The sequence below is a fragment of the Pan troglodytes genome, chromosome 6 (genome assembly GCF_028858775.2).
Source record: "Pan troglodytes isolate AG18354 chromosome 6, NHGRI_mPanTro3-v2.0_pri, whole genome shotgun sequence".
In the NCBI taxonomy this organism is placed as follows: Eukaryota; Metazoa; Chordata; class Mammalia; order Primates; family Hominidae; genus Pan; species Pan troglodytes.
This window is the reverse complement of record NC_072404.2, coordinates 6,411,495-6,438,553: the sequence shown is the minus strand read 5'-3', so window position 1 is coordinate 6,438,553 and position 27,059 is coordinate 6,411,495. Positions and strand designations below refer to the sequence as shown.

Below are 27,059 nucleotides of genomic sequence, written 5' to 3'. Positions count from 1 at the left end.
CTTCCCCCGACTGGAGCTCGCTCCCAAGTGGAAATGTGGGTGGAGGGTCCTCATTCAGATGCCCCAGGCTTCGGATCCTGGGCGGGGGCGCGTGGCAGCCGCCAGGTGAGTGCCCCAAACCCGCCCCCCTCCTTCCCCAAAGACTGACTCCCCCTCCTTTTATGGAGAGAGGAAGGCTGGGGCCCTGGATCCGAACCGTGGAGAGCGGCCGGAGGGCCGGGGCGGGGGCGGGGACCGGCTCTCTCGCCCTTTTTGGCGCAGCAGCTCTGGGCGCTGCCCGCTGCCGCCGCTGGGGCCCGAGAGAGGCGAGCCGGCGACGGCGGCGCTTCTGCGGCGGCCTCCTCCCTCCCCACCCGGTGCCGCAGGATTGCAGCTGGCACTGGAGGGTGGGCAAGCTCGAGGGAGGGGCGCGGAGCCCCGGCGCGGAGCCGGGCGCGGGGCTTTGATGGATTTAGCTGCTTGCGCGAGCGCGTGTGTGCTCCCTGCCGCGGCGGCGGCGCCCGGGCCCTGCCGGGTCCGCATGAACCCCGAGCGCTTCCGAGGTGCGGGTCCCAGGCCCGGAATCCGGGGGAGGCGGGGGGGGGGCGGGGGCGGGGGAGGGGCGCGGCGGCGGCGCTATAACCCTCTCCCCGCCGCCGGCCGGCTCCACACGCGCGCCCTGCGGAGCCCGCCCAACTCCGGCGAGCCGGGCCTGCGCCTACTCCTCCTCCTCCTCTCCCGGCGGCGGCTGCGGCGGAGGCGCCGACTCGGCCTTGAGCCCGCCCTCAGGCCCGCGCGGGCGGCGCAGCGAGGCCCCGGGCGGGTGGTGGCTGCCAGGCGGCTCGGCCGCGGGCGCTGCCCGGCCCCGGCGAGCGGAGGGCGGAGCGCGGCGCCGGAGCCGAGGGCGCGCCGCGGAGGGGGTGCTGGGCCGCGCTGTGCCCGGCCGGGCGGCGGCTGCAAAAGGAGGCCGGAGGCGAGCGCGGGGCCGGCGGTGGGCGCGCAGGGCGGCTCGCAGCTCGCAGCCGGGGCCGGGCCAGGCGTCCAGGCAGGTGATCGGTGTGGCGGCTGCGGCGGCGGCGGCCCCAGACTCCCTCCGGAGTTCTTCTTGGGGCTGATGTCCGCAAATATGCAGAATTACCGGCCGGGTCGCTCCTGAAGCCAGCGCGGGGAGCGAGCGCGGCGGCGGCCAGCACCGGGAACGCACCGAGGAAGAAGCCCAGCCCCCGCCCTCCGCCCCTTCCGTCCCCACCCCCTACCCGGCGGCCCAGGAGGCTCCCCGCGCTGCGGGCGCGCACTCCCTGTTTCTCCTCCTCCTGGCTGGCGCTGCCTGCCTCTCCGCACTCACTGCTCGCGCCGGGCGCGCTCCGCCAGCTCCGTGCTCCCCGCGCCACCCTCCTCCGGGCCGCGCTCCCTAAGGGATGGTACTGAATTTCGCCGCCACAGGAGACCGGCTGGAGCGCCCGCCCCGCGGCCTCGCCTCTCCGCCGAGCAGCCAGCGCCTCGGGACGCGATGAGGACCTTGGCTTGCCTGCTGCTCCTCGGCTGCGGATACCTCGCCCATGTTCTGGCCGAGGTTGGTGCCGCCCCCGCGCCCCGTCCCTGCGCCGGCTCCTCCGGCGCACACCCCCCGCCGGCTGGGGCGCCACGGGCTCTGCAGAGAGCGTTTTGGTTCCTGCCAGGGTGGTCGATGTTTAGATTTTCCCAACTGGGTTCTATTTTCTGCCATGCCTAAGTGTGTGTGGGGAGTTTCCAGCGTGTTGCGTCGCTCGCTCTGCCTCGGGGGGACCGGGGAGCAGCGAGGTGGACGAGTGGGGAGAAACTTCGGGGGGCGCAGTGCCCTCTCCGGGGAAGGGGAGCTGGGGCGCAGCGGGCGCTGCAGCAGCGGGGTGCGGGGAGCGGGGAAGGGGGTGTGTGTGAGCCGGCGGAGCCTGGGGAGGAGAGAAGGGCGGCGGATAAACAGGTAGGGGCGGCTGCTGCGGAAGCCCCTGGCCGGGCAGGGTGGGCAGCGCCAAGCTGCAGCCCTCGGTTCCCAGTCCCCAAGCCCGGCGGGGCTCCGGGCCTGCTTACAGGTGGCTGAGCGAGGCGAGCTGGGGCTGGGCCAGGCGTCCGCACCCTCCCACCGCGGCGTCCCCGCCCCGCCATCCCCATCCCCATCCCCGGGAGCTTTGCTGTGATGAATGACTTTCCACAGCCCCCGTCGTGGGAACTTAGTGCTTCAGGCTCCCCAGCGACCCCCGACTCTCCTTAAAAATCGGGGAGGGGAGTGGGGGAGGCCAGAGGTGAGGGTGGTCTCCGCAGGGCACGGAGAGCTGCGCGAGGTGGAAGTTTAACCCTCGCTTTCCCTGGAGGCTTCTTCTCCCGGCCGCCGGCTGGATTTGGGCGTCTTAGTCGGCGCTAGGGCCGCGGCTGGGCCGGAGCCCGGGGTGGGGCGAGTGTGTGAGTGAGATGTGTGTGCGCGTGTGTGTGTCTGCGCGCGCGTGCGTGTGTTTGTGAGACGGAGAGACCTCTCCACGGGTTCGGCCCGGGATTCCGGGGCGTGAAATTTAAGCCCTGCCTGGATTAAAGTGTTAGGGCTGCCGTGACTCTCGCCGACCCGTGACGCATTTTAACTTGATCTTTCTAGATGTTGATCTCACTATTAAATCAGAAACTTTCGGCCCCCTCGCTGCCCCCCAGACCTTCTGTAACTGACACCCTGGGTGGAGGGGCCGGAGTGCGGGAGCTTTTGTCTGAAAATATAAAGGGGGGGGGGGGCTTTGATTTTGCAAAGGGCGGAACATGGATGGGGGTGGAGAATTTGGGGTCTCTTCCAGCCCCACCCCCGGCTTCTGGTTCCAGGGCCGGGGCGAGGGCTCCGCGGGGGCTGGGGTGGGGACTGCGGCTGGCGCTCGCGGGGTCTCCTCGGGCCCGGGGCGGCGGCGCTCCTGGCGGCCGGGGGCGCGTGCCGGCAGGGTCGGGGCCGCGGGCGCTGACCGTGTGGCCTCTGCTTGCAGGAAGCCGAGATCCCCCGCGAGGTGATCGAGAGGCTGGCCCGCAGTCAGATCCACAGCATCCGGGACCTCCAGCGACTCCTGGAGATAGACTCCGTAGGTAAATCGCGCCCCTTCCCTCCGCGCGCGGGGAGGGCGCGGGCGGGCGGCCGGCCTGTGCGCCCCGAGCTGGGGCCGGGCGGGGCGCCGCGCAGGAGCGCACCGAAAGGTCAGAATCCAATCCCCAGCCATAAGCGCCCGGGCGGATGAGTCAGGAGTTTCTCTTCCAGTCTCCACTTTCTCTCCCAGCGGCGGCCGAGGGCTGCTCGCTCGCCCCGGGATTGTTTTCGCCTTGAAGGAAAACGCCGCGTGTGTCACACAAAGTTCAGCCGCGGCCTCCGCCAGGTGTGCGGGCCCCGCGCCTGCCCTCGGGCCGGGGGAGCGGCAGGATCCGGCCCAGACCCTGGGCGCAGAGCCCTGGCCCGTGCGCCGGGCGGGCAGCCCGCGGAGCGAGGCCCCAAGGGCAGGCGCGGCTCCCGGTCCGACGGGCGGGCGGGCGGAGGCGGCCCCCGGGTCAGGGCCCGGCCCCCTTTGTAATCCCTGCGAGCTGGTGCCGCGTTCTTGCCGCAAGGCTGGGCCTCTGTGGCTGCAGAAGCCGGTGTCTTTCTGTTTTCACGACCCAATGAAAAGCCTTGGACGCATCTGCTGCCTGGGGGCTATTTTTGCGGCTCACACTCGGGCCCTGGGGCTGGGCCACTAGAGAACACAGCTTGTTTGCAAGCACAGTTTTAATGCGGGTTGGCAAGGGTTAAAGGGGCTTCTCACCCCGGGGGACCCCGGTGGACCACGGGTGGGTGGGAGGGGCGAGGGTGTAGGGTGGCCGCCCGCCCCCTCAGGGCTAGAGAGCCCCTTCCTAGAAGGCGAGGTCTCTCTTCCAGGCGTGTGTGGCGCTCTTTTCAAAATGAGCACTCGGCCTGGGAACTCCAATCGGAGCCTTAACCTGGTTTAAAAAAGGGGTCTGCGGTAAACTTGTTAAAAAGAGTAACTGGAGGCAGCAGAATTGGAAGAAGTTACGTGACATGAAGATTCTTCTCTCCCTGCAAAGGACTCTGAAAAAGGGGGGGCATGGGGGGGATTAAGTGAAATCACATGGTCTAGTCATTTGGAAATTTGTACCTAATTATGGTGGTGGAGAGGCCTGAACTATTTTCGTTTCATGCCAAAACCATTTTCTAACAAGGCCGATGGTTTCTGTAGTTTCTTGACCCAGGAAATCCCTGGGCTGATCCTTATCGGGGGCGGAGGGTGGGGGGTGCGGTAGAGTTTCACTCCCACAGCACAGCTGGGCGGGGGGATTTTGACCGGATCCCTCAATGGATAACTCTAGGGAAAAGGATCTGGCTCTGGTTTGTGGGGGGGAATCCCTTGCCTGAATCTCGCTGGTCCTGGATGGGTTTGGAAAAATGGGGGGGGGCTGCTTCCTGGAGAAGGTTTCAGGGCTTTTTCTGGGGGGGGGGGGCTGCTAGCAGAAGGGGAGACTTGTGGAGAGCTGGGCCTCCTCGTGGGACTGGCTTTGGAAGCTGCAGGGAAATGGGCCATTCACTTTCTGCTGGGACTATTCTTATTCTGGTCTTGGCGCCCCGCCTCCTCCACCCCCACCCATTATCGCCTTTAGCATTGCAGCTTCGTGGGGTATGCTGATGGCATTCCTCACCCGGGGGCTTCTAGGTCGTAGGGTCCAAACAGAAAAAAACAAGGATGCCCCTAAGCTAGTCCTCCTGGCCGGTTTCAAATTCCCTCTGCAGTCATGTCCCAGGAGCTCTCTCCTCCTGCCCCAGGGAATGCAGAGAGTGGATCTCAGCCCTCCTGTGTCCGTGAGAGGTTTTGGGGTCTGAATAGGATTCTCCTAGTGTCTGGGAGGCTTTGTGTGTGAGAATATGGGGGTGGCATCTACCTCCTCTCTTGCCCCTGGTGGGGGACCCTTTTTAACATAGGGGGGCCTCCTTGGTCCTGTCCAGTCCCCTCCCCAGGTGTGGCTGAAAACAGAACCAGAGAAACCCACAGTCTCTCGCCTGAGGACAGGAGAGGCACCGGCTGCTTCTCCAGCTTATAGGGGGTGTCTTTTCCTCAACTCCCGTTCTCTGTCGTAGGGAGGGTTGTAAACTGGTTGAGGTCAGTTCTCATTGGGTAAGCATCCCTCCGGGTCCTGGACTCCCTTTTCAATCCAGAGGGGCTTCTGGTCTGTTAGGGGCAGGGGACAGCGCAGGGGCTCATGAGGAAGGGGCTGGGTGCTGGGAGAAACCCAACGCAACGAACTTTCCCTCGGAGTCCCTTTATAACCCTTCCAGGCTGATGTTCTTGGCATTAGGTGCCTCTAAGGCCCACGCTGTAGGAAGCAGAAAAGAGGCTTTGAGGAATCCCAGGGGTGCGCCCCAGCTATGCTGACTCCTCCTCCAGGTGGGTGGGGCTTTGTGACTGGCATTTGGCTCCTCCCAGCATGCAGGCTGCGTCCCACTGTACAGTTGGGGAGACTGAGCCAGGCACCGTCTGGGGTCTTGGCCGCTCCTTGACTGTGGCTGGAGGAGCACGGGTAGTGGGATTCCTCACCATCCTCCCGGAGCCCGAGCGTTTCATTCGGAGGGTGTGCTGGAGTGAAGAGTGAAGGCTTTTCACCTGTGGCTTTTAGAGCCAGAGGCCAGCATGTGGTCTTTTAATGACCGGCAGCCGGCGTTTAGGGCCTGTTTGTCCTGTGTGCAGTGGCAGCTGGGGAGCTTTGTTCCCCAAAGTGGTCTGGCCTGGCGCCCGTGGTTCATTGAGCGGCTGATAACGGAAATAGCCCCATCTCGGGCCAGTAATGCCAGACCAGGACTGATGGTTGGGAGATTCTCCCTGTCCTGGAGTTGTCCTTGGGACATCTGTGCCTAAAAGACAAAAGGGAAAGCCTCCTGGTTAACTGTCCTGGGAGCAGTTTTAGGGGTGATTCTTGCCGGCCAGGCCACCTGGGCCTGGGCTGCTCGGAGCTGTGTTTGGTGAGCTGTGGGCGGCTGCCAGCGTAGATCGGAAGGGCGGCTTTGGTGAGCGTGGTCCACTCTCGGCATCTTGAGCTGGGAGCAGAGGGTGGGCTTGGTAGACTGGGAGCTATTTCCCCTTCTGTCCCTTGTCTCAAGAAATTCGCCAGCTCAGGCTTTCTGGGGGTCAATGAACTAGCACGGCTGCCGTCTTCTCTGTTTATTAAGCCAGGGCTGGAGGGTGGCGGGGCACGGGGACTGTGCTCTGTGGACGCAGACCACATGAGTCTCCTGCGAGCCACTTCTCCTGGTCTTGTTATATTTCTCTGGGCCTCAGTTTCCTCGGATGTGAAGAAGTGATAGCACCCACCGCATACTCAGAAGCTAAGTCATTGGTAAAGCAGCTAATGCAAACGTGGCTATCACGAGGCATCGGAAAATGGGAGCTGGTGTTATTGAATTTTCTCCTACGAGTGGAGAACGGACCCGTTACTCTTTGGTTTGGCCATGGCAAGATGGCCACCACCAGGATGTGACTCATAAGTGTCACTTTTTCATGAAAAGAAATGCTGCTTGTAACAGTTGGTTGATGGGAAATTCTTACTGCATGAGTAGTTCTGTTCTGATCTTATTTTGGGTCTCAAAAAAAATTAGTGTCATTGGAACATTGAGTCATTTTCGGTAAAAAGTTGGGCTCCGGGCGAGCTTTGTCTTTGCCTGACACCTTCTGTGAGGTTTGCGGGCTTCATTTTAAATCCGCAGGCTCCTCGGGGGTGCGGAGGAAGCTGAGGTTTCTCCGGTTGGTTTGCGGATAGTCATGGATGCCTCGGTGGGCTGGGGAGAGACACTTTGGGCTGCTAGTCCTGAACCCAGGAGGTGCAGAGCCCATTAGCCATCTGGGCTGGTGACCGGGACTTCCTGAGCTTCCCAGGAGGGGGCGGGGAGATCTCTGTGCCTCTGGAGCATCCTGGCTGTGAGGCTCACTGTCTCCGCGCCTGTTCACCCTTGGTTATATGGTGGAGGGGGGCAGGATGGAGGGAGATGGGAAGAGACCCCCCAGCTGGGACCAGGGGGCCAAGGCAAGGAGGCCCAGAGCCACCCGCGGTGCCCAGGTGCGGGCAGTGTCCATGGGCAGGACAGTGGGTCCTCTCCCTGCTGCGGGATTTGGAGAGACCTGAGACTCCCCCAGCCTGTCTGCTGTAGCCGTCAGCGCCTGTGAAGGGGTGATGTGTGCGCTGGGTGGGGTGGCGGGGATAGGTTCTCAGTTCTGCTCCCCGGTCAGTGCTGGTCTTGGCTCTGGGCCACTGCCCCACCTGCACCTGGCCGCCTGGCTGTAAACACGGCTTGCAGATGCCAGCTTCTCTCAACCCCTCTCCGCAGGCCGCCTCCCTCTGTCAGGCTGCGGGAACTCCTCCGTGTAGCCTCCACGAGAGGCCACGTGCCCTCCTGCCTCTCCTCGTGGCCGCTGGCCCTAGAGTAGACTCATTTCAGGAATGAGTGGGGTCTGGCCCGCAGCCCAGTCTGGCGGCTTCCAGTGCCCCTCAGAGGTTAGGCCACTCCTTCCAGGAGCGCTTTAGTGAGGGGGAGGGAGGGAGACGTACAGGCACCTGCAGAAATCTCAGCGGCCTCTGCTTCTCCCTCGCTCCAGCCCCCAGACAGAGGTGGGGCCTGGCTTAGCCCTGTGCCCCTCGGGGAGGTGCGCGGAGCTGGGCGGCCTCAGGCCCCTCCTGCCCCGGGGCAGCCCTCACCTGGGCTACCTTGGAGGAGGCACCGTAGGGGAGACCACCTGCAACCTCTTCCCCGAAGGGCCCTGCGCTTCGTCACGGGCCCCTGAATTTGGGGACCTCTGTGCTAATGGGGCATTTTCTGCGGTTTCCAGTGTTTCATGCCCTGCATCTCTGGAAAGCCCTGGTGGGAATCGAGGTTCTCCTGGGGGGCCCCTAATGGCGGGAGCTGTGAGGGGCTGTGCCGCCAGGTGCCTGTTCCCCAGTGGCTCCCAAAGCTGGTCTGTGGGAAGTGCGGCTGGACAGGCCCAGGGCACAGCGCACGGGCCTGGAGCATTCACGGTGCTCTCCTTCACGGTGCCTGCAGGGAGTGAGGATTCTTTGGACACCAGCCTGAGAGTTCACGGGGTCCACGCCACTAAGCATGCGCCCGAGAAGCGGCCCCTGCCCATTCGAAGGAAGAGAAGCATCGGTGAGTCCAGGAGGCCGCGATGGGCAGGGCAGGGCCGGGTCGGGGTGAGTCCAGGAGGCAGCGATGGGCAGGGCAGGGCCGGGTGGGGAGGAGCTGCCCGCTCTCCCAACGCAGTAGCCTCAGGCAAGCCATCCGTTCCCTCCTCCCTAAAATAGGCCTGGCCCTGGTGCCTCTGGCTCTGGCCTCTCCGAGGCCTCCCTCCTTCGGGGGTGTCTCCTGCCCCAGCCCGCCTGCTCCTCCTGGAGTCCTGGTCTGGGCCAAGAGAGCTTCCAGGAGAGAAGAGCCATCATAAATTCCTTAAGCGCCCTGTCTTGTCGGGGCCTGTCCCCAGGAGCCTTGCTGGAAACGTGGTCGCGCCTAATTTCCAATTCGCAGTGTGGGCATCGTGCTCCTGCGCCGGCTGCTGAACTGGTGGGGACGCGCGTGCTGTGTCCCGCGGCTGCCCCCCGGACGCCCTCACCACACCCGTGTGCCCCGCCCCACTCACACCTGGCTCCAGGGCTCCACCCCCGCCTCCATTTGGGGGATATTTTGTCCCTTCTTACAGGACAGCCTCATGGCCCTCCAGCCCCCTGAGGAGGAACTAGCAGGTTTGGGGAGTTCCGGGGCCAGTCCCTGCTTTCTACCCAAGTCCCGCGTCCTCGGGGGTCCCACCTGATGGGTTTGAGCCCTGGTGCTGCTCATGGCTCTGGGGCCCTGAGCAGGTGGACCCCCCTCTCTGAGCTGTGGTTTCCTCCATGAAGATGGATTTTGTATCTTCCACCTTAAAGTGTCATGTGTGGCTGGCTAGTCCCAGCTGATGCAAGCAGGCCCTCCCCAGGTGACATTTGCTGTGGGGTCTGCATTTTGCACCCTTCAGACCAGTCTTGAAGGCTAGAGCATGCAGCAAGTGCTGTAGGATTCACTATTAAGGCCCCCTCTGCCCCCCCCAGCCACTGGCCCCACCTGGACTAGGTTCCCCTCTCCCCCGCCCCCAGCCACTGGCCTCACCTGGACTAAGTTCCCCTCTCCCCCGCCCACCCCCAGCCACTGGCCTCACCTGGACTAGGTTCCCCTCTGCTCCCCCAGCCACTGGCCGCACCTGGACTAAGTTCCCCTCTCCCCCGACCCCAGCCACTGGCCTCACCTGGACTAAGTTCCCCTCTCCCCCGCCCACCCCCAGCCACTGGCCTCACCTGGACTAGGTTCCCCTCTGCCCCCCCAGCCACTGGCCGCACCTGGACTAAGTTCCCCTCTGCCCCTCCAGCCACTGGCCGCACCTGGACTAAGTTCCCCTCTGCCCCCCAAGCCACTGGCCTCACCTGGACTAAGTTCCCCTCTCCCCACCCCCAGCCACTGGCCCCACCTGGACTAAGTTCCCCTCTCCTCCGAGCCACTGGCCCCACCTGTCCAGGCCCCTCCAGCCTGCAGGCACCGGGCTGGGCTCCTCTAGATGTGTGGTGCTCCTGCCCACCCAGCCCCTGAGCCTCTGCTCCCAGCTCAGCCTCTGCTGCCTGGGAGGAATCCTGGCCTGTGGCTCACCCTGGTTGCCCCCCAGGCCCAGCTGGAGCCGCCTCAGCCCTGGGGTGGGGCTGTGGTCGCGGAGGCCAGTCCCCGCTCACTGTGCCCCCGCCGTTGCAGAGGAAGCTGTCCCCGCTGTCTGCAAGACCAGGACGGTCATTTACGAGATTCCTCGGAGTCAGGTCGACCCCACATCCGCCAACTTCCTGATCTGGCCCCCGTGCGTGGAGGTGAAACGCTGCACCGGCTGCTGCAACACGAGCAGTGTCAAGTGCCAGCCCTCCCGTGTCCACCACCGCAGCGTCAAGGTGAGCCCTGCCCCTCCCCTCCCCTCCCCTCCCCTCCCCACCCGAGCCCAAGGGCCGCCCCTACCTAGCAGCCAGGGTCCCTCCCGCATCCACCACCGCAGCGTCAAGGTGAGCCCTGCCCTCCCCTCCCCCCTCCGCCGAGCCCAGGGCCGCCCCTACCAAGCAGCCAGGGTCCCTCACGCATCCAACACCGCAGTATCCAGGTGAGCCCTGCCCCACGCAGGCCTGAGGGTTGCCCCTACTGGGTTGCCAGGGTCCCTCCTGGGAGGCCACAAGGTGCCCCTGGCGTGGCTGGTGGGGGTGCACGGCTGCGCTCCCATCTCCCTGGCAGATACACTGAGGCCCAGGGAGGAGAAGGAGCACCTGGGGGTGCGGGAAAGGCAGGGCCGGCCGGGGCTTCTGCTCTGCTGCTCTGGCGATGAGCCTGGCCTCCTTTCCACGCTCTAGACCACAGTGCAGGGGCCGTTTTGGGCCTTGCGAGGTGTCGAGCTGCTTAGCCGGAAGCTGTCTGGCGTCCCCGGGTCCCGGAGGGTCCTGTGCAGGCTCTTCAGTGGGGGTCGAGGAGCATGGCAGGAGGAGTAGGGGGTGGACATTCAGAGCCTGCATTGCCTCTTGAAGCACCTGACCTTTGGAGGGCCCCCCGGGCTTCCCCCCTAAAGCAGCCCAGGAGAAGGAGAAGGAGTGCTTGGGGTGGGCTCGACGCCAGACAGCAGACTTCCCTCCATAGAATCCCAGGGTGAGCCCCTCTTTCTTTAAGTTGGGGGTGGGGCCTGCCTTCTTCAGGCTGCTTTAGCAGAATTCCATCCACTAGGAGCTGATTAGCAACAAATGTATTTCTCAAAGTTCTGGAGGCTGGAAGTCCAAGATCAGGGTGCCGGCAGACTGTGTCTCTGCTGGAGCCGTGTTTTCTGGGTTCATAGATGACGCCTTCTCGCTCTGCCATCAGTGTGAGGGGCGGGGGATGAACATGCTCCCTAGGCTGCTTTCGAAGGGCACTAATTCCATTCATGAAGCCTCTACCCCAGAAACTAATCGGGCCAGGCGAGGTGGCTCACACCTGCAGTCCCAGCCACCGTGGAAGGCTGAGGCTGGAGGATCGCTGAGCCTAGCAGTTCAAGACCAGCCTGGGTAACATGGCAGGACCCCATCTCTACAAGAAATACTAAAATTAGCTGGGCGTGGTGGCACGTGCCTGTCGTCCCAGCTACTCTGGAGGCTGAGGTGGGAGGATCCCTTGAGTCGGGAGGTTGAGGCTGCAGTGAGCTGTGATGGCATCACTGTATTCCAGCCTGGACAGTAAAGCAAGACTCTAAGAAAAAAAAGAGAAGAAAGGACTTAATGGCTACCTGAAGACACCCCACCTCCTAACGCCATCCCCTTGATCTGGGATTTCAGCGTAAGAATCCTGGGGGCGCTGGCGTTCCTGCCACAGCAGGGCCTTCCTCCCTGGGGTTGCGCTGGGGGAGGCACGGCACCCGGGTGAACTTGCTGAAGGTCTTCTTGCGTTGCTGAGGCCCTGGGGCCAGGGCTGCATGGCGGGGCCCCTTCTCCCTGCTTTCAGGGAAGTGTGCCGAGACCTGCAGGATGCAGCGCCTTGGGTGGGCTGGCTTTGGCCTGTGTTTGCGCCTCTCTGGCCTCATTTTCCTCACCTGTGCAATGGGTCTGAGGCAGGGCCTGGCCCTTCTGAGAGAGCCGAGGCTGCTGCCATCTTGTTTGCAAGGGAGGTTTCCTGCCTGTTGGGGCATCAGTCTCCCGTTTTCGGGATGGGGTTGCAGGGTAAGTGTCTAAGGTATCTTCTAGCTTCTGTGAGGCCTGGCTGGGGCTGGCACCTCCCTGGGGCTCCCATCTGGGAGGGATGGGCTCTTCTCCCTGGAAACTGGCTTCAGTTGGGTTAAAGTGCTGTTGATGCTCCCACCTGACCTGCAGGACCCATGAGTTTGAGCAGCGGGCGCAGGCGGGTGCGGCCCCTAGTCCAGGAGGCTGTTGCTTTGACTCAGAGCCTCCTGGCTTGGCCTCAGCTGAGGACCTTGTTTTTTTTTTTTTTTTTTGACAGCGTCTTGCTGTGTTGCCCAGGCTGGAGTGTGGTGGTGCGATCGTGGTTTGCTGCAGCCTCAGACTCCCAGGCTGAAGCTATCCTCCCACCTAAGCCTCCTGAATGCTACAGGTGCATGCCACCATGCCTGGCTAATTTTTAAATTCTTTGCAGAGTCGGGGATCTCGCTGTGTTGCCCAGCCTGCTCTGGACCCCCTGGGCTCAAGTCAGCTGAGGATTTGGTGACAGCTGAGCCTGCTTTTCCTGGAATATGGGGTCACTGAAATGATGTTTGAGGATTTAAGTTTTGGGGCTACATTAGTAACCATTCTTTAACTTTAGAAAAGAATTATTTCACGCCCCCGCCCCCCACTGTTGTGACTCCCAGGCCCCGGAGGGAGATGGGGCGGGGGGAGAAGTTTCTCCGGGAAGGACTTTGCAGCCAGCCGGGTCGTTTCCTCGTCACACGACCGACCAGGCACTTTAGACCCATAACTGGGACTTATCTTGGCCTCTGGGGACTTGGTCCTCTGAGGTGCTGGGTATTGAGTAAGCAGATTCCACATCTTACTACCCGGGATCTCCAAGGCCACTCACTCCCCTTTTGAAGCCCCAAGATTTTTCCAGGGCCCTGCGAGTGCTTGTCTGCGGCACTCTTCTGTCCTCAGGATATTTACCGCCGGGGGTCAGGGAAGGAGGGGAGGGGAGGGGAGGGCCTAACTCGGGCCTCCAGGTCCAGGTGTGGCTGGGCCCCCCTGGCATGAGCCCCCCTGGCATGAGCCCCCCTGGCATGAGCCCAGCACCATCCCCTCTGTCCTGTGTGCCTCCCTGGGGCGCAGTTTCTGCCTTGTGGTGGGCCTCGGCGTCCTCCCTGGTTATATTTTGGAGGCCCTTGTGAGCTCTGAGTCCGGGATGCCTGTGGTCTTGTTCTCATTAGAGATGCTCATGTCAGTTCTGGGTGCTGGGGGAGGCTTGGAGGTACGGGGAGAGGCTCTCAGCCCATGGCTCAGCCTTGTGCAGCCCCTGCCCTTCCCACCGTGGCCTGTCATGGGGTGAGGATAGGAGGGCTTGGCCCTACAGGGCAGTGTTCTCTCCCTCCCCCGGCCCCCTGAGGAGGCTGGGTGGGGTCTAGAGGCTTCCAGCACCCTCTGGCCAGTGCAGTGTTGGGGGTGAGGGCCAGTTCCCCGCCGGGAGTGGCCCCTGCTTTGCTCTTTGCAGTGGTAGAGCCAGGACCAGGGCTCTGCCTCTGGGTCTCATCTGCCGGGACAGGGTCCTGGTCAGCCCAAGGGGGGACAGGGTGTCCTAAGGCCTCAGGGCTGTGTCCTGCAGCAGAGCCTGGCAGCCCAGTTCCCACCTCCTCAGACCCAGGCCCCCCTCATGTTCCCGCTTCTGGGAGGCGTCTTCTCCCTGCCCACCCATCCGAGGGTTGGAGGAAAACATCCGGCTTTGGACACAGGGGGCTTTGGCTGAGGGGACAAAGGTCAGAGGGAACAGGAGGCCCATTTTGGAGGCTGAGCCAAGAGGCCAGTCCTGCCGCTGCGGATGGAGGCGGCTGTCAACCTGGCGAGGAGATGGGCCCCAGAGCCTCAGACTCTGTGCCTGTGAGTGGGCATGGATGGGGTCAGCTGAGGTCAAAGGGGTTGGGGCTGGCCGGGAGGGGCCCCCAAAGTCTGTCCACCCAGGATGGGCATGGCACCCCCCATTTCCAGTTTTTATGCCTTTCCGGTCAACATTCAGAGGTCTCTTGTTAGAAGATGGTAGTGAAGCTGGGAGTGCTCACTGCCTGGCACAGACCCTGCTGGGATCACCAGGATGTGACTGACTGGCAGCCCTGGGGGAGTGACTGGCCGGGGTCCCTAGCTGGGTGGGTGTTTCCTTGCACTCTGCCTGGCACAGTTAGCTCTTGGTGCCTGGACGCCCGACTCTCCCCCAGACCCAAGCCTCGGGGGTAGGACAGGAGTGTGGGCCTGAACGTGGACCATGGGGATGAGATGCCAGCCCGAGGACTGCAGGGGTCTAGCCTGGACAGAGCTGGCTCTGAGCCCACCTTGCTGGGCTGGAGGCTTCCAGAAGGTGTGTGCTCACCTGGTGCTCGGGATGGGCCTCTGCTCCCTGGAACAGAGTGGCTGGGGTGTTACGGGTGAGAAGCTCCCAGCCACGACTCTGTCCACTCTCTGGGGTCTGGTGCAGGAGTCTCTAGGTGGGCGGAGCGGGGGTCCTTGAGCCAGGCTGGGCAGGGGCCTCTTACACGAGCTTGAGGTCTGGGCATTGCTTCCATTCTTCATGGATATGGGGGCAGTGCTGAAGGAGGCAGGATCTTCTTTTTTTTTCTTTGTTATAAAGACAGGGTCTTGCTTTGTTGGCCAGGCTGGTGTCAAATTCCTGGGATCACAGGTATGAACCTCCTCCACGCCCGACTTGAGGGATTTTTTTGTTTTTGAGACAGAGTCTCACTCTGTTGCCCAGGCTGGAGTGCAGTGGCCCAATCTCAGCTCACTGCAACCTCCACCTCCCGGGTTCAGGCAATTCTTCTGCCTTAGCCTCTCGAGTAGCTGGGATTACAGACACTCACCACCACGCCTGGCTATTTTTTGTATTTTTTTTAGTAGAGATGGGGTTTCGCCATATTGGTCAGGCTGGTCTTGAACTCCTGACCTCAGGTAATCTGCCCGCCTCGACCTCCCAAAGTGCTGGGATTACAGGCGTGAGCCACCGCACCCAGCTGGGGTCCTCATGACCCAAGTCAGCATCTGGATTGAGTGACATTCCAAGTCTCTGTCGAGAGACACCCAGGTTGGGCTGTGGGGCGGTGGGGCCAGGGCTCTGGAGTCTAGGCTTTCTTTCCGTGAAAGAGGTGAGAAGGAGTGCAGGCTAGGGATGGAGATTCAACACTGTGTGACTCTGGGCAAGGGGCTTCCCTTGTCTGTGCTGTGTGTTCTCATCTCTAGAATGGACCACGATGGTGTCCTCACAGGGTAGCTGTGAGGGTTACAGTGACGGGCACGTGTGGTCCAGTCAGGTGTCTTTCATGGCTAATACTCTGTCTTGGAGCCTTGAAAGGGTCAGGCCGTAACCTGGAGTTGGGGTGGGGTCCCCCGCAGGGAGTGGCTCCTCAGGGGGTCTCTGCAGCTTCTGGGCTTTGTAGCAGTAGGGACTCGGCATCCCAGGTCTAGAGGGGTGACGGCATCCCTGGGTTGTAGTCTTGGGTGAGTTCGCGCCGGGAGTGTTGAGGTGGGGCGGCTTATGACGCAGATGAACTCAGCCGTGGGGAATCGGAATGTCAGCTGTGATAAGGTGCAGCCCACATTTCTGGGACGGAAAAAGGGGAGGGACATGGGGACCCCCCCATCACTTGGGCTTCGGCTTGGGGCCTGGGGGCCGGGGTACCCCCCGTGGGGGTCCTGAGGACATTGTAGTCTGTTCTTTGGACTTGGCCTTCTTTTATGGAGGAGGTTTTTCTGAGAATCCAATATTCATTTTGTGTTCTTGGGAGAAAAATGTAGCTATTTCCTGGCCAGACAGAGGTGGCGGAACGGCCCGGAATCCTGGCATACTCAGAAACAGGTGCAATCATCGCTGTTTGTTTTTGTTTGATAAAAACGGGCTTGTCTGAGGAGGCAGTGGGTTCCCAGACGAGCGGCCGTGCCATGTGCCTTTCGCACGGTGCCCAGAGGGGTGGCATTTCTGTTGTGTCCTGGGAGCCCACGCGCCCGCGGCGGCCGGCCATCTCGAGTGGTTGAGAGCGAGCCTGCCCCTCGCCTGGGCGTCTGGTGTCTGGCCAGACGGGCCTGCAGTCTCTGCCGAGCCGGGCCCTGGTATCTGCCCTGCTGAGGGAACTAGGTGAGGCTGCTTGTTGACCAAAGAGGCTGTGCCATCCGGAGGGTCAGGGCCGGGAGCAGAACAGGGCGCCCTGCCCGAGCCCATCCCCACGAACCCAGATTTCAGAGCCCACCTGCCCCATGCCTCACTTGGCCACCCCTGCAGAGGCTGGGGGTGGGTGGGAGCAGCAGAGTATGGGTGCTTCAAGCCTGGGAGATGGCAGGGTGTGAGGCTGGTGCTGTTCCTCCTGCTGGGACCTGTGTCCAGGGCCTCCAGGGGAGGGGAGGAAGGAACTCGGCCCCTGTTGAGGCAGGAGGGGGCTGGGCCTGGTTTTGCGCACTGGGATCCCTAGTTACTTACTACCTGGGCAGTTCTTGACTCAGGGAGGGCTGAGGACATGCTTGGAGGGCTGGGGGTGGCTGAGGTCCCAGGTGGCCCTGCTGCTCCTCTTGGGGCTTTGCTGCAGTTCATCCTCGGGCCGGGCCTCTCCCACCCCAGGCCCTCAACAGGAGGGTGGCTCTAGACCCACTCTCTGCCTGTGGTGGGTGGGGGGGTGGTACTGTGCTGAGCTTGGGGACCAGGGGGCGGGTTGGTTTTGGGGCTCTGGATTAGAATCCACGCCAGTGGCAGCCCACTCTTGAAGGCTGGCTTTGTCCTCGTTTCTGGGGCCTTCTGCATGTGCAGCCTCATTTATTCAACTCCTGGGTGGGTGTGATTGGTCTCCGTTTTACAGATGGGAGGTGGAAGTGTGTGCACGGCCTGCAGAGGCCTCTCTCTGGAGGATTCTGTCCTGGGGAAAGGGGCAGATTGCCGCGGGAGTGTGGGGGCTGATCTGAGGCCTCCCGAGTGGAACGGAGCCCCGTGTAGGAAGCGGCAGCGTCCTGGCCGCTTTCTCTCACGCTTTGTGACGTAGCGAAACCTCCCAGGCCAGGTCCTGTTTCTGAGCTGGCTCCTGACCCCAGGCGCCCCACGCCCTGCACCTGTTGAGCTCATACTTGGCTGTCTGCTCACGCCCCAGGCAGCCCAGACCACTTCACACGCCTGCAGGCACCCTTTGCACTGTGGGTTAACCATTAACTCAGCCTCGGACAAGCCTGGTCCCCAGCGCCTTAGGGACCGGCTTACCTTCGGAGCCTGCCTGGTCCCAGGGTGCAGAGCTGACCTTCTCCCTGGGGGCCCTGCTGATGCCCAGTCTCCAGAGTCTGGAGTCCCCCCTTCCCCCGAAGAAGGTTGGGAAACATTCCCCTCCTCCCTCCTTCACCCTCCTGACTGCCTGGGAGGCAGGGCTACTGGGCTGGGGGCATCTGGCCTTGGGCTGAGGTCTCCTTATTCACCCAGCAGCGTGCATTCCCCCACGCCCCTGTGCTCAGGGGGTGACCCGGCCTCTGTTTCCTTTCTAGCCTCAGTTTCCCCATGAACCGTGAGGGGTGAAGTGGGTGATCCGTAGTGGCTGTTCTTGCATTTAGACCCTGCATGCGGCAGGGCTGGTTCCGTGGGCACAGATGGAGCGCCTGCTGGGCGCTCAGCTCCCCAGGGCCTGGGAGGGCAGGAAGGTGGTGGCTATTCCCTGGCGTGTGCTCCAGGGGGCAGGTGGGACAGCCTAGCAGTTAGGGACAGGCTTAGTTAGGGCTTGCCTGTGCCTCAGTTTGTTCTGTAAGTGGAGGTGCCAGTCTTGCCTCCTTATACCATGGTTGGGAGGATGAAACGAATGCTGGGGTTTGGGCTGGGAGAGCCAATACTCTACTCATGCAGTCCCTGGCTGTGTATTAGGGGTCTGTTGATGCCAGGCGTGTGCGTGCTTGCACTGTGTGTGTGTAGTAAGATTCCCACCATGGGGCCCCTGTGTACATTATGCATGCATGACTGGGGGAGGGGTGGAGTTGCCTCCCCATGACAGGGTATGTGTGTGCATTATACAGGTGTGTGTGTGGGGTGGAGTTGTGTTCCCATGACAGGGCCTATATGTGCATTATGCGTGTGTGTGTGTGTGTGTGTGTGTGTGTGATTTCTTGCCTCTCTTATTGAATGCCTGAAGCTCCCCTCTCTGGCTTGGACTGGGCCATTGTCTGCCTGCAGCAACCCGGGGAAGGGGCTGTGGAGGCAGGACCCCCATGTTGTGGTTTTGTGCCTGGAGAATTGAGGGCAGGCGTGGCTCGCAGACAGGCAGAGTCCAGTCCGAAGAGGGGAACCCGGCTGAGGTCTGGTTCGCTTTTGAGCTGCCTGTGCCTGACAGCCACGACCTGCTGGCCTGTGCTCCTCCTGGATCATCTTGTGTAGCCTCGGTGATGGCCCAGGGTCCCGGGCCCTGGTTTCCGAGGTCAGGCCTCTCCGAGCCCAAGGAGAGCCTCGGACCTGGGGGAGCCACGAGGGGACCCTGGGTATGGGTGTGCTGGCCCTGCTGCCTGGGGGCCGGCGGGGAGGTGGGGCCCTCATCAGGCCAGCAGCTGGGATTATCATCTGGACGCTCGAGTCCACAACAACCTTGGGCTAGGATACAGCCACGAACCCCCCATTCCTAGGCCATGGCTTTAAATTTTTTTTTAATATTAATAGAGACAGGGTCTTGGTGTATTGCCCAGGCTGGAGTGCAGTGGTGTGATAACAGCTCACTGCAGCCTCAAACTCCTGGGCTCAGCGATCCTCCTACCTCAGCCTCCCAAGTAGGCTGGGACTACAGGTGCCACCATGGCTTGCTAATTTTTAAATTGTTTTTAGAGGCAGGGTCTTACTATGTTGCCCAGGCTGGTCTTGAACCCCTGGAGTTAAGTGATCCTCCCGCCTTGGCCTTCCAAAGTGCTGGGATTACAGGCGTGAGCCACCATGCTCAGCCTGGCCTTAAAAATGTATTTAAAAACAACGTGATCATTTGAAAACATTTCCCAGCTGCACATCCACACACAAGCAAACACTTTCCCTGGCCACCTGCACCCCAGAACTCCCAAACTCCCACACCTTAGCAGTGTGCATCCTTCAGCCCCCCCAGGCAAACGTGAACCTTTGGGTTTATTTTAAACAAAAATAGGATGAATCTGCTAAATACCATGCTCCAACACCAGGCGCGGTGGCTCTCACTTGAAGTTCCAGCACTTTGGGAGGCTGAGGCAGGAGGATCACTTGAGTCCAGGAGTTCAGCATCAACCTCGGCAACATAGCGAGATCTCATCTCTTCCACACACAAAAAATATTTTAAATTAGCTGGGCATGGTGGCCTGTGCTTACAGGTGGGAGGCTGAGGTGGAAGGATCACTTGAGCCCAAGAGCTTGAGGCTGCAGAGGCTATGATTGGCCTAGGTGACAGGGTGAGACCCTACTCAGAAAAAACTAAAACACACACACACAAAACTGCACTGCAGCTTGTAGGTTTTTCACCTGGTACTCCTACACTCCCCACCACAAGGTAGTGTTTCTGGGAGGAGGTCAGGGGTCAGGCTGCTCTCTCCTCCCTCTCAGCCTGTCCCCGGCTCCCAGCACGTCGTGATGTCCGAAGCTCCATGCAGGCATTCATGGCCGGGCTCTGTTCTCTCTGGCAGGTGGCCAAGGTGGAATACGTCAGGAAGAAGCCAAAATTAAAAGAAGTCCAGGTGAGGTTAGAGGAGCATTTGGAGTGCACCTGCGCGACCACCAGCCTGAATCCGGATTATCGGGAAGAGGACACGGGTGAGTGGCTGCCTTCATCGGCATCGGTGTTGGAGAACAGGTCTTTAGAGCCTTGCTTTTGGGGTGTTAGGTGGCCCCCTTGAGCGCAACGCTTACTGCTGTGAGCATCTGGGCTGCTGTTGAAGGATTCGTTGCCCTGCTCCCGGGCCAGATGCCTGCGGGGGAGACGGATCCCGCACCTGCAGGTGTCTGGTGGGGAGGGTGGCCCAAGCTGCGGCACTGGCAGGAGAGGAGGTTCAGGTCTCACTGAGAGGGGCTGGGAGTGCATAAGACACCCAACTCATTAGTGGGCTGCGGGGCTGAGCTGAGAAGAATCTGCAGAAGGGCCTCCTGCCAGGGTGGGCGGGAGGAGCAGGTTCGAGGACTGCAGTTGCCCTGGCTGGCTGGGGTCTCTCCTTCACCCCGCCACGCGGACTCCACCCAGGAGCAGAATGGCTTCTGTGCCCTGCTATGGCTGGGCCCTGGGAGCACGAGGGGACTCAGAAGTTTCTCTGTGCCAGGGTGCTGGCCTTCTCTTCTGGAAAGATAAACAAATGCCGTAGGTATTTGTTGCTTCAGTTCTTCACCCCGACGGCCGTCCGTCGGCCCACTCACCGCCCTGCCCTTTTGTTAACAGGAAGGCCTAGGGAGTCAGGTAAAAAACGGAAAAGAAAAAGGTTAAAACCCACCTAAAGCAGCCAACCAGGTAGGACCTGTCTGCCGGACACACTGAGTCCTGCAGGGCGGGGAGGTGCAACTGACTGATCATACCAGCAAATCACGCTTCCTGTCTCGCCGGGTGCGGCGGGGATGTGGCCCTGATTGGCCTTGATGGTGTCTGCTGGGCTTGGGTCTCCTTGCTCCCCGTCCGCTCCTGCCTCGCAGAACGCCCTGGCCCGTGGCTCACTCCCGCTTGGGAGCCTGCCTCCAGCTTTGTCCTTCTCTTTGTCGTTGATTGGGGATGCAGGAGCATTGCACATGAATGGAACAGGTTGGGCGACCTGAGCAGCGGTGGGGCAGCTCTGAGCGCCTGGCCACTCTGGGATCACCCACCCCATTTGACAGATGAAAAAACTGAGGCTTAACTGAGATTACGGATAAGGACTGTTGGAGGCTGAATATATCTGGAAATCCTTTATAAACGTGCAGGGCTGTTGGCTACTGTGTTGGAAATTGCATTTGGCTGCTAGTAACACCAGACAGCACAGGGATTGAGATAAGGTCGAGCTTCATGACTTTCATCTAAGGGTGGTATTGCAGAGCAGGGAGGGTAGTCTTGAGGTATCATCAGGGTCCGCCTTCTGTCTGGCTAGTGGCATCCATCTGCAGTTGCCTCATGGCCCAAGGTGGCTGCTAAAGCTCCAGAAACCACATCTGTGCTCCAGGCTGGAAGAAGGAGTGACGGGGGTGGGGGAAGGGCAAAATAACACCCTTAGAGAGCTATCCTGGAAATCCCACCCAGTGACTTTTGTGTTTTCCTCAGCTGCCATCCCTCCACTGCAAGGGAGCTTGGGAAATGTCTCCTAGCAAGACATGTCACTTCCCAGATGGAGGTGGGACCTGGGCAGCCGCCATCATCACGGAGGAGGCAGTTTCAAGCCTTCCTGGTCCTTGGCATTGGCCCGTCTGGCTTGGGAAAGTTGGAGCCCTGTCTGGCCTGGTTCCCCCTCCTGGCACTTGGGACTCCATGGCGGCCAAAACAAATAGTTTCTTTAGAAGAGAGGAGGATCTCAGAGATAGGGTGTCTGAGAACCCTGGCTCCTGTTTGCAATGTGGGACTTGGGTCTGCGGGTGAGGTCCATTCATGAGGAGCCTCTTGGGAGGAAATTGTCCGCTTGGGCGGGTCTTTGAAGCAGTCCAGGACTGTCGGTCAGCCTTGGCTTTGTTTGCTGAAAGTGTGGCGTGGTGGGTGGTTTTGTGCCTGCCTGTGGGTCCCATTTCTACAGAGCGTTTAGGCTCTGGCCTCCATGGGCCTGCTGGTGACAGACCCCATGGTGAGAGGCTGGCACTCCTGTTGTCCCATGCCTGGCTGGTACTCATGTTCAGCCTATAGGCAGCCCACGTGTTGGAGTGTGCGATGGAGAGGCCACATGGGATGCGGAAGAATTGTTCTTAAACGATCAGCGTAGGTCTGCCTAGGTGCAGACTCTTCTGTCTGGCTGGTGGCCTCCATCCTCAGGGTTGTCTCATGGCCCAAGGTGGCTGCCAGAGCTCCAGAAATCACATCTAAGCCCTAGACTGGAAGAAAGGAAGGCAGAGAGAAGGGCAAATGAACCATTCTTGGCCTCAGTTTCCCCCATCTGTACAATGGGAGAATGGGGCTTGGTCTCTAGACATGTTCTGTGAGATGCTGTGAGCCTAATCCCAATTCCTGTCAGGGTGCTGCAACATGGCCAATGTGGCAAATGTGATTCTGGAAATTTCATGAAAACTTGAAATCCCTGTGTGCCCTTGATTGGGTTAAATGTTTTCACCCTGTTTTCCTCCTATGCAGCGATGTGTGTGCTGGGTGGTTCACTTGGTCGGTGGTCTCAGTGTCTGTCTTTCCCTTCTCCCTGCAGATGTGAGGTGAGGATGAGCCGCAGCCCTTTCCTGGGACATGGATGTACATGGCGTGTTACATTCCTGAACCTACTATGTACGGTGCTTTATTGCCAGTGTGCGGTCTTTGTTCTCCTCCGTGAAAAACTGTGTCCGAGAACACTCGGGAGAACAAAGAGACAGTGCACATTTGTTTAATGTGACATCAAAGCAAGTATTGTAGCACTCGGTGAAGCAGTAAGAAGCTTCCTTGTCAAAGAGAGAGAGAGAGAGAGAGAGAGAAAACAAAACCACAAATGACAAAAACAAAACGGACTCACAAAAATATCTAAACTCGATGAGATGGAGGGTCGCCCCGTGGGATGGAAGTGCAGAGGTCTCAGCAGACTGGATTTCTGTCCGGGTGGTCACAGGTGCTTTTTTGCCGAGGATGCAGAGCCTGCTTTGGGAACGACTCCAGAGGGGTGCTGGTGGGCTCTGCAGGGGCCCGCGGGAAGCAGGAATGTCTTGGAAACCGCCACGCGAACTTTAGAAACCACACCTCCTCGCTGTAGTATTTAAGCCCATACAGAAACCTTCCTGAGAGCCTTAAGTGGTTTTTGTTTTGTTTTTTTGTTTTTGTTTTTGTTTTGTTTTTTTTTTTTTTACACCATAAAGTGATTATTAAGCTTTCCTTTTTACTCTTTGGCTAGCTTGCTTTTTTTTTTTTTTTTTTTTTTTATCTCTTGGATGACATTTACACCGATAACACACAGGCTGCTGTAACTGTCAGGACAGTGCGACGGTATTTTTCCTAGCAAGATGCAAACTAATGAGATGTATTAAAATAAACATGGTATACCTACCTATGCATCATTTCCTAAATGTTTCTGGCTTTGTGTTTCTCCCTTACCCTGCTTTATTTGTTAATTTAAGCCATTTTGAAAGAACTATGCGTCAACCAATCGTATGCCGTCCCTGCGGCACCTGCCCCAGAGCCCATTTGTGGCTGAGTGACACCTTGTTCCCCGCAGTGCACACCTAGAATGCTGTGTTCCCACGCGGCACATGAGATGCATTGCCGCTTCTGTCTGTGTTGTTGGTGTGCCCTGGTGCCGTGGTGGCGGTCACTCCCTCTGCTGCCAGTGTTTGGACAGAACCCAAATTCTTTATTTTTGGTAAGATATTGTGCTTTACGTGTATTAACAGAAATGTGTGTGTGTGTGGTTTGTTTTTTTGTAAAGGTGAAGTTTGTATGTTTACCTAATATTACCTGTTTTGTATACCTGAGAGCCTGCTATGTTCTTTTTTTGTTGATCCAAAATTAAAAAAAAAAATACCACCAACAAAACCCGTGGACGTGAGAAGCGTTTTGTGGTACGTTTTTCTAGCACTGAGTCTAGACCCTGGTTGCCAGGTCATGCGGTGCTGTGTTGGGTGGAAACGGAGGTCAGAGCTTTCTGGGTGGGGTCCCTGGACCTGCCTCCATGGTGGCACCCGTGGGATGCCCGCCTACCTCGGACTTCAGCACCTATGGGGGTTAGGCCGAGGACATCGTCCTGCAGGCTCCACTCCCTGGAGCGGATGAGGAGTGTCAGAGTAGCCAGAAGACCATGAAGAGTTTCATCCAAGAAGGGAGCCCACCTGACTTGGTGTGTCCATGTGCAGCACTCACCATACCCTGCCCGGGCTGGCCCCTCCACCACCTCCAGGCCCACGAGACAAACCATCGAGGTTGCTTTCAATCTTGACCCCGCGTTCTCCGAGGACCATCTGTGGACTGGCAGCCGGCTGGCGTCTGTTGTCCATGTGCTGCTGGAAGGTTCTTATGAAGGATTGTCTTCAACAGCTCATCTTCATGGTGCTGTTTTCAGCCTCGTCAGGGCAGCCTGGAGGCTGGAGGGGAAGTGCAGGGCCAGGTGGTTGCAAGCTGGTTCCTGTTCCTTGGACACCTGCTGGGGCCCTGCCTGGGCCTGTGGGCTGCTGTCCAGATCTGCACCGGTTACAGCGCCTTGCCCAGGAATGTGCATTGGATGTGACGTGTGGCAATGTAACATGTATTTGTTTCCGTGAGATGCTGGCGACAATGCTCCATTTTTCTTTTTTGTGTAAAGTCGTCTGGTGTAATACCGTGTCCATTAAAGTGATGGGGCAGAAAAGCCAGGTGGGGAAGAGAGAATTCCATAAGAATTCCATAGGTCTGGAGCCCAGGGGTGGCTGCGGTAGCAGTAGAGGTGGGAACTCAGGCCTGCTTTCTCTCCCTACTTCCTCCTTCCCTCCCTCACTCCCTCCTTTTCTCCCTCATTGGTTCATCCATGCAGGCGAGGGCCCTAGTGCCAGCCCCTCCTGTCCCGACATGGGGAGAGCCCTGGGGAGGGGCAGGCAGAGTGGAGGCCACTCCAGCCAGGAAGGGCTGCAGTGTGGCGGGGGCTGTGGTCTGAGGCTGGATCCTTTCCGAGCCTCTCCACCCACATGGGCCTGCAGCCTTTGTCGCGGCTCTGCCCTGCGTTCCCGGGATTTCTGCTCCTGCCTGGGCCCCCTCCCGGCCCCTAGCCCTGGGCTGCACCTGGGTCTGGGCTCAGGAAGGTGACTTTCTGCCCAGGATCAACCCTTCATGTCTTGTGAGCCCTGTGACCTTGACCGAGGGGCCTCCATCCGCATGTCGGCGTGCACATCTGTGAAACGGAGCTGCAGCTCAGGCAGGGTAAGAACGTCTCGCCATTGACTCACCTGGTGCAGGTCTTGTCTGCTGCCTCCTCCTGCCGGGACTTCACTCCCGCCTGTAGTGTTTCTAGGCCCCAGCATGGCAGAGGACAGAGCCCTTGGGCTCAGGGATTGCTGAGCGGCGATGGTGCCGCCTGTTAAAACGAGGTTCCTGCACCTGCCTGGACACCTGAACACACCTGCTCACATCGTGCCCTTGCCAGGGGTCATGAGAGCTGGGGCCCAGCCTTTGCTGGGCTTCTCCTTTAGCTTGGGGGTGTTTCCTTTTCTTCACCCAGGCCTCTGTGTCCTGGCTGTGGAGGGGGTTGGAACTGGCTGGGAGAGTCAGTGACTGCAGGTGGTCTCCAGCCGTGGGTCCCTACAGCTGTCTTGGGATTCCCAGCGGTAGGTGAGGCCGAGGCCTGAGTCTTTGCCCGGGTCCAGTGCACAGAGCAGTTGCTGGGCTGGGCCAGGCTCGGGGATCCCGTTCTGCAGAGAAGCCCTTCTGGTTTGTGCCCTCTTGTCAAGCAGGAGAAGCCACGGCCCTCCTGGGGCCTCCTCGGTTTTTTTGAGCTTTTCATACTTAGCCATGGGTTCCTCCAAGAATTCTAGGGGTGGGAACTTGAGGGCTTGGCTCCCATTTTAAAGATGAGTGAGCTGTGCCCCTGGCAGGCCCTGAACGCCTAGGGGGCCCCAAGTAGAAGCGTCGCAGGACACAGAGAGGCAGGACTAGTGCTGTGGCTGGGCATCCAGGGGCCCTTCCATCTCCTGGGCCTTGACTCTGCCCCACCCCAGGGGTGGGCTGGGCCCCAGACTCCGGAGCAGCATTGGGGCGGGAGCTCCCCAAGTGCCTGCAAACAGCAGGGCCAGCCAGGCTCTTCTGGGGTTGTGTCCTGGGCAGGTGCCCAGCCTGGGACTGAAGCTCCTTGCCCTGCACCTATCACCAAAGGGCCAAGATTCACAGAGAGATTTGCCTCTGCATGCTCCCTGGAAATGGGGTCAGCAAGGACCAAGATACAGACCCCAGGGAAGATGCGACCTCCAGGTCCAAAAGGAAGAGCAGATATTTGAACTCAAGTGGCAAAAATCACAGAATTTCCCGCACCCTGCAGACCCCCGTTCCCTCACAGAAGCCCCCCATCCTCTCACAGAACCCTGGTCCCCTCGTAGATCCCCCGTCCCCCTCACAGATCCTCCATCCCCCTCACAGATCCCCCATCCCCCTCACAGATCCCCCATCCCCCTCACAGATCCCCTCCATCCCCCTCACAGATCCCCCATCCCCCTCACAGATCCCCCATCCCCCTCACAGATCCCCTCCATCCCCCTCACAGATCCCCCCATCCCCCTCACAGATCCCTCCATCCCCCTCACAGATCCTCTCCATCCCCCTCACAGATCCTCCATCCCCCTCACAGATCCCCCATCCCCCTCACAGATCCCCCATCCCCCTCACAGATCCTCCATCCCCCTCACAGATCCCCCATCCCCCTCACAGATCCCCTCCATCCCCCTCACAGATCCCCCGTCCCCTCACAGATCCCCCGTCCCCCTCACAGATCCCCTCTATCCCCCTCACAGATCCCCCATCCCCCTCACAGATCCCCTCCATCCCCCTCACAGATCCCCCGTCCCCCTCACAGATCCCCCGTCCCCTCACAGATCCCCCATCCCCCTCACAGATCCCCTCCATCCCCCTCACAGATGCCCTCCATCCCCCTCACAGATCCCCTGCATCCCCCTCACAGATCCCTGCAACCCCCTCACAGATCCCCCATCCCCCTCACAGATCCCCCGTCCCCCTCACAGATCCCCCATCCCCCTCACAGATCCCCCGTCCCCCTCACAGATCCCCTCCATCCCCCTCACAGATCCCCTCCATCCCCCTCACAGATCCCCCATCCCCCTCACAGATCCCCCATCCCCCTCACAGATCCCCCCGTCCCCCTCACAGATCCCCCATTCCCCTCACAGATCCCCTCCATCCCCCTCACAGATCCCCTGCATCCCCCTCACAGATCCCCCATCCCCCTCACAGATCCCCTCCATCCCCCTCACAGATCCCCCGTCCCCCTCACAGATCCCCCATCCCCCTCACAGATCCCCCGTCCCCCTCACAGATCCCCCGTCCCCCTCAGAGATCCCTCATCCCCCTCACAGATCCCCCGTCCCCTCACAGATCCCCCGTCCCCCTCACAGATCCCCTCCATCCCCCTCACAGATCCCCCCGTCCCCTCACAGATCCCCCGTCCCCCTCACAGATCCCCTCCATCCCCCTCACAGATCCCCCATCCCCCTCACAGATCCCTCCATCCCCCTCACAGATCCCCCGTCCCCCTCACAGATCCCCCATCCCCCTCACAGATCCCCCGTCCCCCTCACAGATCCC

At 60.4% G+C, this 27,059-nt stretch overlaps 1 protein-coding gene across 10 annotated transcripts; it reads left to right on the top strand.

Annotated features, from left to right (window-relative positions):
• Window positions 1-22,852, top strand: PDGFA (platelet derived growth factor subunit A). 10 transcript variants are annotated; one of them, XM_016946099.4, is made up of 8 exons: window positions 1-105; window positions 1,423-1,552; window positions 2,973-3,069; window positions 8,048-8,152; window positions 9,773-9,960; window positions 19,342-19,468; window positions 20,085-20,153; window positions 22,009-22,164. In XM_016946099.4, the coding sequence occupies exons 1-7, from the start codon at window positions 59-61 to the stop codon at window positions 20,138-20,140; spliced, it is 750 nt and encodes a 249-aa protein (XP_016801588.1). In that variant the 5' UTR covers window positions 1-58; the 3' UTR covers window positions 20,141-20,153; window positions 22,009-22,164. The 10 variants fall into 10 exon arrangements, with proteins under 10 accessions (XP_016801588.1, XP_016801589.1, XP_024213442.1 ...); XM_024357674.2 differs by having other exon boundaries at window positions 22-105; window positions 2,973-3,065; XM_016946101.4 differs by lacking the exon at window positions 1-105 and adding an exon at window positions 438-542.
• The last annotated feature ends 4,207 nt before the right edge of the window (window positions 22,853-27,059 follow it).

Bases quoted from the DNA above. Each gene is read 5' to 3' on its own strand.
- PDGFA (XM_024357674.2), top strand. From the start codon at position 34: ATGTGGGTGGAGGGTCCTCATTCAGATGCCCCAGGCTTCGGATCCTGG. The intron at 3,066-8,047 runs GTAGGTAAATCG...CGGTGCCTGCAG, and splicing joins GACTCCTGGAGATAGACTCC to GGAGTGAGGATTCTTTGGAC. The intron at 9,961-19,341 runs GTGAGCCCTGCC...TCTCTCTGGCAG, and splicing joins TCCACCACCGCAGCGTCAAG to GTGGCCAAGGTGGAATACGT.